The following is a 13,360-nucleotide window of genomic DNA, read 5'->3' as shown; positions in this document are numbered from 1 at the left end:
CATAACCACTGCAGCAGTGCAGCTACAATCACTCATTACACTCCTTTAAGGCCGTTATAGGGCGTTCCACATTTTTGCAGCATAGCAGGAGAACGAATCTGTTTGTGCCAAATCTTGGTTGGACGTGATCTGTGGAGCAGTGGTGTCAGAACAGGTCAGCTAGCTATATCCTTCAGCTGAGCTGGGATGAGGTGATGTCAGAACAGTTCAGCTACAGCTAGCCACTCTTCTGACATCACAATGACATCACAATATACTAGCTGCTAGTATTTTGTGATGTTGTGATGTCAGGAGAAGAGTGACAGACAGAGTGCCAGACAAAGAAGAGTGACAGACAGAGTGCCAGACAAAGAAGAGGACAGACAGGATCTGGATGCTTTCATACTAAGTAGCTACGAGTAGATGACATTTCAGACTAGAATAGAAAAAAACGCACAGTGCGAATTAAGCAATCAAACACGACTACACACACTTGCATAATTTTCTTGTATGGCCATAATAGGTAGTAGGCCTGGTCCTGTATAAACGTTTTTCGTTTTTTCTTTTTCTTTTGTGAATCAGTCAGACCGTTGCCAGGGGGAGGCTAGCTACGTGTCAAGGGGAACGTGTCCTCATTCGCCCTCACTGTACACACTACAGTCTCCTCCATCTGTTTCCTTTCCAGTGGGTTCGCAGGAAAAAATAAAGAAAGAAAGAAAGAAAGAAAGAAAGAAAGAAAGAAAGAAAGAAAGGGGTAATCAAAATAAAGAAAGAAAGAAAGGGGGAAAACCAAAAGAAAGACAGAAAGATTATTTTCAAGATCCATGCAGCTTGCCTACAAGGCTGTCAAAGACGCGCCCACTTTCATGGCTATTGCGTAGTAGGATTAAAAGTGGCTGCACCAAGTAGTCTAGGCTACGCATGAAGAATCTCTTGGCTGAGCATCCATAGGGAAACAATTTCACGCGCAGGTCAAGACCGTATTTTAATAGGGATTCAAAGGCATTCAAACTTGAAGACTTTAATTAGGAGATGGCTTTACGATCGATATTTCGAGCCGTTATAATGGGACCCCCCGGTTCAGGGAAAGGAACGGTGTCTGCGCGCATAGTGAAAAGTTTTGGACTGAAACATCTTTCTAGTGGTGATCTTTTGAGGGCTAACATCAAAGCTAAGACAGGTGAGCTCAGTGGTGTCATAATGGATTTTTGAAGTGTGGGTAGTCTAGATTCAGTGACTGCATTTACCACCAAGTGATGTTGTAATTGAATTGTCATTAGCTATGAAGCATTCCTTTTGACTGTTTGCAGACAGTGATGGAAGAAGTATATCTAGGCTACTCACATGTTTTACTCAAGTAAAAGTATCAATCAATCAACTGCAACGTTAAGTAGAAGTCCTGCATTCAAAATTGACTTGAATAAAAGTAGCCTATACAAAAGGTCTGCTCATTATGCAAAATGTCACATTTCACAAGTTTTCAAATGTAGCCTAAAATGTATACAAATCTTTTGAAATGTATAAATAGCAGATGATGTGACACATTGTGAACTTGTAGATTGGCTATTCAATGGTTAATGTAGCCTATATGTTCAAAATCTATAGGCCTAACTAGAAACTGAATAAATGTAGTGAGTAGCCTAAACAATGTTTGGATCTGAGCTGTAGTGGAGTAGAAGTAAAAGTATTGGAAATTGGAAATACTCAAAAGCAAATAAAAACAAATAACTCAAAAGTGTAGGCCTACTTACAGTAGTAAAAAGTAAGTAAGTAAGGCCTAGTTACTTTACACCACTGTATAGCCATTACCACTAATTGAACTGCAATATAGCTATGAAGCATTCATTTTAGGTGGCCTATACTGTTCCCAGACATGGACAATTACATTATTAAATAGTCTTTAAAAAATGAACAAACTCCCATATTGCTAATCTAAAGTTTATTTTCTGTGATACAGCTGATAAGAGCAACCCAACCCAATCCCCTCCCTTATCTTAACACTTAACGCGCACTGTTACAGCCTCACACTTTAATCTCGATTCCAATACAACCTAACATGACTGCCTGTTTTGTATGAATTTAGTTCAAAGTGACCCCCATGCAAATAAGCCTATATAACTTTAGCTTTCTTGTGGTCTTTATCCTTTTAGTTGACCTTGTATCAGGGAACTGCACTGTCCTGTACCTTTCGATGCACATTTTCTAAGTATTCAATCAATCAATCAATCAATCAATCAATCAAGATCAATTAATTTAAAATCAAATTGACATCCTCATCTTTACTGAGATTTTAGCCTCCTAAACGGTGTTTGTTCAAACTTCAACTTGTTCAGCTTTACATGTGCACAGTTATCATTTATAATTGTTTTCGTTTTTTGAAATTGTTTTTGATAACAGTTTCCAATTGAATTCCTATGGGAAATTAATTTTGTCTTATAGCATTTTTATTACTGTCATCCACATTGTTTGGCACTTGAATCTAGTCCACGTTTTCTTTGAGCTATAAATTCCGTTCAAACTTCAACTTGTTGAATTTGGATGTGTACTTTTTGTACTGCCCATAATATAGCCTACTTTGTGCATGTTTTCAGCGAGCCCACACAGTTCCTCTAGGAACTGCATTTCTAGTTTCATTAAGTGTCCCACGAAGCTTGGCCAACGTGACCCTGGCCATATGTAGCCTGGCCATATTATGTCAAACAGACACGGGACACACAGACAAAGCCAGCTGCCAGATGCTGGAGTGGTTATCACAGCTCAAACAGGGACAAGGACTGACAGATACAGAGATATATCATATGTCCATACAGTATATGGGCATGAAAGGGACAAAATGATAAGACGGAATTCATTTCCCAGCGGATTCCTCGTGACTCGCGTCACTGCAACCACACTTGCAATTCCCCACAATTGCATCCTTCTAGTTTTTAGTATCTGCTCCTCCTTCCATGCAGGAAAACACCCATCCCCACCTGCTCTGCCATCCTTAACCCTTTAACTGCCAGCAAATTTATAACCGTTTTTGATTCCACTGCAAGTGCCCCAGCTCACCACCGGGCACGTCCTGATAAGCCAAACGCCGATAAGGCAAACGCTGATAAGCCAAACTCATTTTTTTTAAACCTCCTTTTGTTGTGGTGAAATGTGAGCTCACCTGCATCGCGTTTCATTCCATTCATGCGTTTATCGTGCGCTCTTCGCGGGCACTCGCGCCTGTGGCGCTCGGGCGCGAAGAGCAGGACCAAGGTCCGCTGGCCTTCGCGCCGCTTGCAATGTCGTGGACAATAACTGTGACATATAACCATTGTATTGCTAAAAATAAGGAGGCTACTAATGTTTCCTTGACAGGACGGCAGAAGATCACTACGGTAGGAGACCCGGGCAGTACATTTGCATTTGTCTTATCAGCGTTTGCCTTATCGGCGTTTGACTTAGAGGGATTTCCCCCTCACCACCATTCCATTGAAGATCAGCTTACTAATTTCAATAAAACCTGCCAGGCAACTCTAGACCTTGTGGCCCCCTTCAAAACTATATTGCCCAATAGAGGCTCACCCTGGCTAACTTACTGACCACACTAGAGCTCTTAAAAGAGAGATAAGACATGAACGGAAAAGGAAATCCTCCAAATTACATGTCTTTTATGAATTACTTAAAGAAAACTACAATATTGCTGTCAGAGATGTGAGAGCCAAACATTTCTCCACCCTGATCTCTGACAACCATCTCAATTCCAGAACTCTGTTCAAAACCATTGAGCACTGTGAGCAGTTTTTAACCTTTTTAACTGAGAAGATCTATCTGATCTAGAACACAGATGGCCATCATCCAACCCCCCGCACCTACCCCCAACTCCCATGGTCCCCCCCAATTGAGTTCAGAATTAATTTCAAGATCCTTCTCAATACATGCAAGACCTTGCCCCAGCCTATATCATCTGACCTACCCTTTTCAAAATGGTCAGTTCAATTCAAAAGGACGCATGGCCTTTGTTTCAGAACCCCTATCTTTGGAATGCCCTGCCCCTGGAAATCTCCCCTTAAAACCCATTTTTACAGGTCAGCTTTTAATGCCTATTCCACCTTATATTATTATAATCTGCACTGGTCTTTTACCGGTATGAAAGTAATATGTACTTATTTTCCTGCATTGTGTTCTGCATTGCTTTGAATCTTTCTTTGTTTTTGGCACTCGCCCTCTCTCCAGTTTTTAAAGGTGCTATACAAATAAAGTTTATTATTATTTTATTTATCTTTCTGTAGTGGCTGCTGCACTTCAAAGAACACAAGCCCAAAATAAATACACTTATCACACATTAAATGGTACACATGACATCGGGCTATAGGACATACCGGTAGTTAACAATTGCACAGATGATAAAGAAAAGGCAAATTCAATAAAATGTATTGTCCATTATTGCAAGTAATTAAAGTAATTCCTCGTTCATTGTTTTCTTTAAAGGACAGGACATTTTCAAAATGTGCGTGTGTGCGCACGCGCGTGTGTGTGTGTGTGTTTGACATGTGCCAAGCCAAGGTCAAGGTATATTGGACAATAGAGTGTGTTATAGCAAGTGTACACTATAAACATAACAGAACCTTATCTGAACCTTGAAGGGAGGCCCTCCCCATATTCACAAATTACCTTGGTTTACCTAACAACAAACGCATCTAGAGCAAGATAATAAAACTGCAAAATGTCACGTTTGGGAGAAGTAAGGATCATATTGTCAGTGTCGGGCAGAAACCTTGTATCTCCACTTTAAAATTTGTATGTTTCTTCGTAAAGTGAAGCCCTGCTTCATCATACCAGACTGTCACACAAAACTAGTGAAAATAGCAGATCTACAAGCACACAACGTTCTGTGCTTGTAGTCGGCTATTTTCACTCGTTTTAAATCATTTTTGAAATGATAAATACGAAACGGTTTTGGACTTACAAGCACATGCAGCCATAACCGTTTCTCCATCTCACATCACTTATTACATAATCTCACAGATTAAATGCATATCTCCATTTCATGGATACTCAATAAAGTTACCAAAACTGTCATCACTGTAGAAATTTTAATAATTCTGTTTTACACAAATAGCCAAGACCTATATTCATCCTATGAATGAAGATAAGATGAATGGATCCTTGTTGACAGAACCAGCTAAATGACAAAATAAACAAACAAATCACAACCAGTTGTCGCTTGTGGAACTGATATATCCACCTGTTTCCGCAAACATTTACTGGAGAATTATGTGTAGGACACTTCCGGTTAACAGCAGACATACAAGCTCAAGTCGCAACCGTTGTGAGCTTGTAGATCACACTCGGCTGCGGCGCCGGAAGCTCCGTGCAACCTCTGCGCAATGCACAATGGGATGTTGGAAAGTTGTGGATAAAATCTACTTTGTGTAAAAAAATAAAAAAAAAAGACATGTGCAGCCTGGTAACAGTGAGCAACTCTCTCCTAGTTGCATGCAGGCTACAGGCCTGGCTACAGTTCACTTTATTTTTAATGGTTTAAAAACACTATCCTCAAATGTCTCTATGTGGTTGCCATGCTGCAACTGGTGGAAACCTGGCAACAACAATGCAGGCTTCTGTTTACCAAACACCCAGTTTGGGTCTTGTGTGTGGTCAAAGCAAAGCAGTCCACTTTCTCTCTCATAAGTCCCAAAGCAGTCTATTCTCTCTTATTCTGTTTAGCAGGTTTTAACCTCAACGTTACATCTTATTCATTTTTAAAGAAAACTACATCTCCAATAGTTTGAGAAAACATTCTGTTTGAGTTCTACCTACAGAATATAGGCTACTGTAGATTGTAGATGTGAGAAAATACGAGTCGTTTCTTTACATTTAATAATATATACTTGGTCATTTTGTTTTCCACCTGTGACTGATGGTCAGTCTACTATTTGAGTGTTCTACCCACAAGCAATGAGTTTTACCCAGTGTTCTGTGCCACAGAGAAACTTGCTTTGAAAGAGGGCCTGGTCCTTCACGGTGGCTCGGGAAATTCCATTCAGTCATTGGACCCAGACCAATTAAGGCGGAGGAAACAAGGAAAATCTGCCCGGCCTTTAAAAGGACACACATAATGATACAGGGTGCTATTGGCGGATGAGATGAGGAGGAGGAGGAGGAGATGAGGTACTCTGTTTCTCAGAATGCTCTTTTTGAAGCGGTGAAAGCCGCTTCCAAGAAGTGGCTTTGTCCGTCTCGTGCGTCCCGATGTGAGGACTGGTCAAGCTTCACATGACAATTTGGCCAAAGCACATAGAAAGTATAGATCTTAGCTCATAGCTCTAGAACACATAGAATAAAAATTCACCGCTTCACTTTGAACCGAGGTTTGATTTTTTTCTTTCTTTTTCAATTCAGAAAAGCCAATTTATTTTGCCCCCTTTTCCTCCCCAATTTAGTCGTTATGCCAATTCATTCCTCAGTGAGGACCCCCCCACCGGGAGGACATGGCGCCTCCGTCCTACCCCTCCTGCCCAACACTCCCCGCTGAGGAGTACACACAGTGACAAATATCCCCTTCCCTGCCTCCCTCCCCCACACGTGGGCCAAATGTGTTCCACAGACGCTCGACCAAAGCTGAATGCACCGTGGCGGATTTGCACCCCTACACTCTGTGGTGGTGGTGGACAGGTACTTTACCACTGCATCACCAGAGCACCTCAGAATGTCCTCCTTCTTTGCAGGATGCACCATGGAACTGTCTGCAGGAGTAGGACAATGAAACAATGAAACAAGTTTTTTATATTTAATACAAAAATGATGATAGTTGGAATCTTTCTGTCTGTCCTTCAGGCTCTCTGAATGTCTCTCTCACCCTCTCTATCGATCTATCCATCAGAGCGTAACCATTATTCTCTCTCTCTCTGTGTGTGTGTGTGTGTGTGTGTGTGTGTGGGTGTGTGTGTGTGTGTGTGTGTGTGTGTGTGTGTGTGTGTGTGTGTGTGCGTGCGCGTGTGCGTGTGCGCGTGTGCGTGTGTGTCTCAGAGCTGGGCCTGTTGATGAAGGCCTGCATGGACCAGGGTCAGCTGGTTCCTGATGATGTCATCTCTCGTCTTATCCTGCGTGAACTGCGGCCTATGGAGCAGACCGACTGGTTGCTGGATGGTAAGAACATCTTTTCAAAAGCAAAAGAATATTAAGGGAGAACACAGTCATTTCATACTCAGTGTTAAGCATCATTCCCACCGGGCACGATAAAGATATCGTTTTAAAAATCGTTCTCATCTCAAGTGGACGGTAGCGTCCACACCACAACGATAACACCAACATAATTGATGTGAACGCCGACATATCGCTTTATGTTAGTTATCTTTATCGTGCCCAGTGGGAATGGTGCTTTTATGCTAGTATCTTAAAGCCTCCGGGCCCTCCAGGGAGAATGGATACTTTGCTCTGTCAGTGGTGGGAAAAGTACATTTATCAATACTGCAATCTAGAAATACTCTGTTACAAGTAAAAGTCCGGAATTCAAAATGTACCCCAGTAAAAGTACAAAAGTATTGGTATCAAAATGCACTTAAAGTTTTCAAATGTATACAAATCTTTCGAAAATAGCAGATCTACAAGCTCGCGACACATTGTGAGCTTGTAGATTGTCTATTTTCAAATGACCAAAATGTATATAGCTGAAGTTGTTAATGTATGTTTTGTAATAATAATACAAATCTACAAAGTAGCTACTAACTAAAGTTTTCAAATAAATGTAGTGGACTAAAAGTATTTTTTTTGGATCTGAGATTGTACTTTTAAATACATTTACTTAGTTACTTTACGCCACTGACTATCGTTGCTCGTCTCAGTTGTCTGCTCCCACAGGAATGCAGTTAACAGGGAGAATGGGGTAAGATAAGCCTGTGGATAAAGCTGAAAAAATATACACATGAGTTGTCATGTGACCTTAAGAAAAACACACACACACACACCCATCATTTCCAGTTGGCTGTGAAGTTGAGAGACACAAGGGCAATATTTCTACACAAAAAAGTGTTTTTTGCTGGTCAAGGGTTAGGGTTAGCAAATGTAGCCAAGTCTAAACGTATAAATAATACATCATACATGTTGGTGATATTCCAATGTATAAAACCACATGAATCAATCCTTTAGCTAAAGATCAGCCTGAAGCATTACGCTATAGCCAGGATTTGTCAAAAAGGCGGCCATGGGGCAAGATGAACCAAATGTCCTGGAGTAAAATGAGCCAATTATCCTATATGAATTACTATTCATATTTTTATTATGTCTTATTGTGTGTTTCTACTTGGCCATTTGTTTGTCTCTCACCAGGTTTCCCTCGTACAGTATCCCAGGCAGAGGCCCTGGACAATGTCTACTGTGTGGATACAGTAATCAACCTGGATGTGCCTTTTCAGACCATCAAACAGAGGCTGACCTCTCGCTGGACCCACCTGCCCAGTGGCAGGGTCTACAACTTGGACTTCAACCCGCCAAGAGTTGCTGTAGGTTTAGCTTTGGTCAAAAACATTAACGTATTACATTTTGAGTCTGCTTGTTCTTATGCCCTCTCTACTGTATATGCCTTCTCTCTAAGCCCCTCTTCTACACACCTGTCTCTTTTTTTTCATTTGAAACAGAAGTTGCAGTTATAATCTATCTATAAATGTGACAAATCTCTGTCTGTCTGTCTGTCTGTGTGCGTGTATGTAATCCGCGTATCTCGAGAACCGTTCGTCCCACGGACTTCAGATTCGGCACGCGCGTTCCCCGCCGCGGCGCGGAGTGCAGTGCCGGGCCTCGGCCCGACCCGACGCGCGGTTTTCCCGAAGCGGCGCGAAACGTTCGGAATCTCCTTATGCGGGGCTGATTGTTGACATCAGGCTGTTCCGAAGGAAATCGGCGCAAGCGCTGACTCATTGTGACATCACTTCATAAAAGGCTCTGACATCACGTACGCCACATGAGTCAACAAAAAATCTCTGTGAATGTGTATGTATTATGTATGTGATCCGCGTATCTCGAGAACCGTTCTTCCCACCGGCACGCGCGTTCTCCAGATATGGGCATAAAATGAATGCCCGTATGCGGAGCTGATGTCTGACATCAGAGTTTTCCGCAACCGGTACTGTGTGTGCAGAGATCTCCATATATGGGCATAAGGGGACAAAGGCAAACAGATGGTCAAAACGGGTCCTATGACAACAGGTATATTGGGGTTTGCATTAAAGGGTGGGGACAAAGGCAAACAGATGGTGTATGTAATCCGCGTATCTCGAGAACCGTTCTTCCCACCGGCACGCGCGTTCTCCAGATATGGGCATAAAATGAATGCCCGTATGCGGAGCTGATGTCTGACATCAGAGTTTTCCGCAACCGGTACTGTGTGTGCAGAGATCTCCATATATGGGCATAAGGGGACAAAGGCAAACAGATGGTCAAAACGGGTCCTATGACAACAGGTATATTGGGGTTTGCATTAAAGGGTGGGGACAAAGGCAAACAGATGGTCAAAACGTGTCCTATGACAACAGGTATATTGGGGTTTGCATTAAAGGGTGGGGCATTCATGGGGTCCGCTCCAAAAAAGAAAAAGAAAATAAAAGAGACAAAGACAAACATAAGCAACAAAGCGTGGGACTGGGAGGATGACTTGAATGATGCAGATTTAAGCAGGCTGCGTATTCTGCTTAAAGAAGAAACAAACAAAAAGCGATATCTCCATAAAATGGACGCAGAATCACAAAGATCTCCATATACGGGCATAAAGGGACACAGACAGACAGATACAGAGATCTCCATATATGGGCATAAAATGGACGCAAATAGACAGATATCTCCATATATGGGCAATTGGGCATATATGGGCATAAAATGGACCCAGAACTATATCTGCAGTGATCTCCATATATGGACATAAAATGGACGCCGACAGACAGACAGATACAGATATCTCCAAATATGGGCATAAATGGACACAGGCAAACAGATGGTCAAAACGGGTCCTATGACAACAGGTATAATGGGGTTTGCATTAAAGGGCGGGGCATTCATTCCCTATTTACATCGTTCCCGAGTTGGCCAGGTCGCCGACTAGACGCTGGGCTGCCCAAAGGGCGGCCCAGCTTCTAGTGCTTTAAATGTCCTTGATCTCAAAGTAGCTAAAGACTAATATGTCCTCAGTGAGAGGAGATGAGGAAAATAGAGAGATAGAATGAGAGATGACATAAGAGAGTGACCTAGATGAGTACAGGGAAACAGCACGACAAGAGATGACATTAAAAAGCAGGGAAGAGAGAAAGGATCGGAGATTGAACTGCTGCAGACAGATGTGATATGAAGCAGAGGGAAATGCAACAGATTGCAGATCAAGAATAAGGAAGGGTGATTTAGAGTTTGCTAGGGAAATTCAAGTGGGGACCTTTGCTCTTGTGCAAGCTGTTAAACACCAGTAAAGCTAGTTATTGTCTGTATACTAGTTTATTGTTAGTAGAGCAAACACAAGAAGTAAGACTGTTTTTTGTCATTATGGTCAGCATATATATATTTGTTATAGAGATGGGAATGCAGAGACACATTATACCACCTCCAGACTTTGGCATGAGAATCCAAAGTAAATGTCTTACTCTTTCAGTTTGAAAGGAAGACCAATCTGTCCCACCACGATGGATTTATGCACAAGTTGAAATTACAGGAATGATTGAAGATTGCAAATCAGGATCAGACGATGTTTGTTTGTTTATTATTATTTCATTATTATTTATAGAGAGAAATGGGCACAGTTAGACATGTCTGTCTGGCTACTTGCGTTTTGTAAATGAGCTTGGTTTAGCTATAGATTCCTGTAGTTAGACTGTTAGTTCTTCCACAATAGTAACTCAGACCCTCCCGGCATCACACCTTCTGTTTTTATGGTTAATTATTAACCAGAGCTTGTCACAGACTTGTTTGAATAAGGAACATAGACATTAGATTAGACAATGCATCACACACAAGTTCAAATTGAAACAAATCTTAAAGTGCTACATTAGAAAAGGAAAACTGGAAGAATTAAAATAGACTAAGATAATAATAAAATGAAAACAAATAAATCTATAAATTCAGAACAGTAGTCACCTAATAGCTAAGAAAGGTTTAAAAACACATAAGGCATCCATACGTCCGTCTAGGCAAATGCCTTCCTTTGTGGTCAAACATTTCATTCCAGAATCTCCAAGGTCAAGCGAGGTCACTTTTCCTCATTGTGCTCAGAACAGGAAACAACAGAGCCCCAAAGTATAGCCATAAATGCAGGGGTCATCAATATGTCCATACACGGACAATTGTGTCCGTGGCAAATACTTGGTCTTGTCTGTGGCCAATTTTAGATTTTCTTTTTTACACACACCATTATAATGTTCTTATTTTGATACCCAATAACCGCATGTCAACCGTCAAGTCTCCAGGTTTTACTACGACACTATGGCACATTAGGAGTCCAACTAGTACTATTGGTTCTCAAATGTTGTATTTGGAAGGACCTTAAGACCTTAACTCTGAGAGTGAACCAAATGGACCCATAAGGAGTGTCCATTTGGTCTGAGAGTGAACCAAATGGACCCATAAGGATGGAAGTTACTTTAATGCAATTTACTGTACTTCATTTTCAATGGTTATTTGTATGTATTCCCTAGGGTCTGGACGATGACACAGGAGAGGCTTTGATACAGAGGGATGATGATACCCCAGAGACTGTCACACGAAGACTGAAATCCTATGAAAACCAGACTGAGCCAGTATTGGAATACTACAGGTTGTATATCATTGCAGCATAATTGTGCATGTACAGTAATTAATTAAATGGAAAATGGCACCCACTATAAGCACACCTGTTTTATTACACACTAAGCTTTATATGCTGTTGTTAAGCACAATACTTAACGTCTGCTGACAGTTATGATTATGTTGATTAACCATAGCTGAAAGTGTTGCTGAAGAAGATAAACTAGCCATTAGTAGACTATTGTCCCTTTTATGGTTGCTACTTTGCCTCCCTCATATACAGTAGCATTCTGTTTAATTGGAGGGTCTAAATGGAGCATGTGATGTGAATACTTCCTACTTTATTTCAGTTTCTTTCAACAGCAACACCTAAATCTAGGTAAAAGGGCGTTGTAATCTTGCCTTGTTGCTCTCCAAACCTGGGTCAGGCTCTTTGTTCACATTCCTTAGGACCTGGTTAGTGGAATGTTGCTTAACAGTCCAAGAAGGCATGGCCAGTACTACGGGTGTTCTATATGAAAAACTAAACTCTACTCATGAAAAACATGCGCAACTGGAATGCATATTCATAATTTATATTTCCTGGCAGCAATGTTATGCTGCCATTTGATTTAGGCAGCATAACATTACTCAGTGTCTATAGGATGTGCTTGCCTGGTTATGTTATGTTTAATGAAGACTTTGCTATCCTGGAAACAAACCTCCTTACTAATACCATAGAATAGAATGTGTTTCTGTAATTTCTTTCTTTCATTATGTTTGGTATTGAACCACAATACATAAGGCCTATACTGTATATCACATATACTGTATATATGTATTTGGATATATACTATACATTTCTTAAAACATTTTACATAATTATTGACAACAAAATACGTATTTATTTATTTTGTTGTTCTCAACCCTGTATTCATATTCCCTTGCAGGAGCAAAGGAGTGCTGGAAACCTTCTCTGGAACAGAAACCAACAAGATCTGGCCTCATGTTCAAGTATTCCTCAATGAAAAACTCTCCACAATGAAAGAGAAAGTTGTTGCATAAATAGTCCAGTAAAAGACAACCTTATTAGCACCACTTATGATCCTCTGTGGGAACAAATGCCTTTCCACTTGGTGCCATTTATTGCTGAAAGCTTGAACAAAGGGATTATGACATGTAAAGTGCACTTTCTTAAGTAGGCCTAATCCAGAAGCTCCAGAATGATGGAGAGAGGATTTATTGTAAATTGTAAAGTATACCTGTTAATATTGCAGAAGTTCCACCTCTGAAAATACTTGACCAACCTTAGCTGCAACTCAGGCTATATTCAGGGTGGGTGTTCTTGTCTATTGCAATGGCTATATCATGGAACCTTAAAGTGATACATTTTCAATCTTGTACGAAGATACCACTGATGTCACTGGAGTAAACTGATGGTGTCAATAGGGTAAGATTTCAGAACTGTCCACGTCCCACGTCTGAGACATAGAGTGAATATAAGCACCATCCTATAATGAGCATTAATGAGGACCAATTATATGAATGTAAGGCTGAAAATGGGTAAAGTGCTCTTTTAACCTTTTGTTTTTCTTTCTTTTTTGCAGCTTCTGAGACAGGGTAATGAATGTGTCTTTGTCTCTTTCTTTGATCACTGCACTATGCAAGAATG

General features: G+C 41.0%; 1 protein-coding gene across 1 annotated transcript; it reads left to right on the top strand.

The window, feature by feature from the left end:
• Positions 1–1,011: 1,011 nt before the first annotated feature.
• Positions 1,012–12,852, top strand: ak3 (adenylate kinase 3; the record flags this gene model as incomplete). The annotated part of the gene is made up of 5 exons (XM_080743080.1): positions 1,012–1,159; positions 6,982–7,101; positions 8,281–8,453; positions 11,622–11,743; positions 12,642–12,852. 5 exons carry the CDS (start codon positions 1,012–1,014, stop codon positions 12,751–12,753), a joined length of 675 nt encoding a protein of 224 aa, XP_080599206.1. The 3' UTR covers positions 12,754–12,852.
• Positions 12,853–13,360: the final 508 nt, after the last annotated feature.

The sequence above is a fragment of the Nannobrachium achirus genome (genome assembly GCF_963921795.1).
Source record: "Nannobrachium achirus genome assembly, chromosome: 15".
Taxonomy (NCBI): Eukaryota; Metazoa; Chordata; class Actinopteri; order Myctophiformes; family Myctophidae; genus Nannobrachium; species Nannobrachium achirus.
This window is presented reverse-complemented; position numbering and strand designations above follow the sequence as displayed.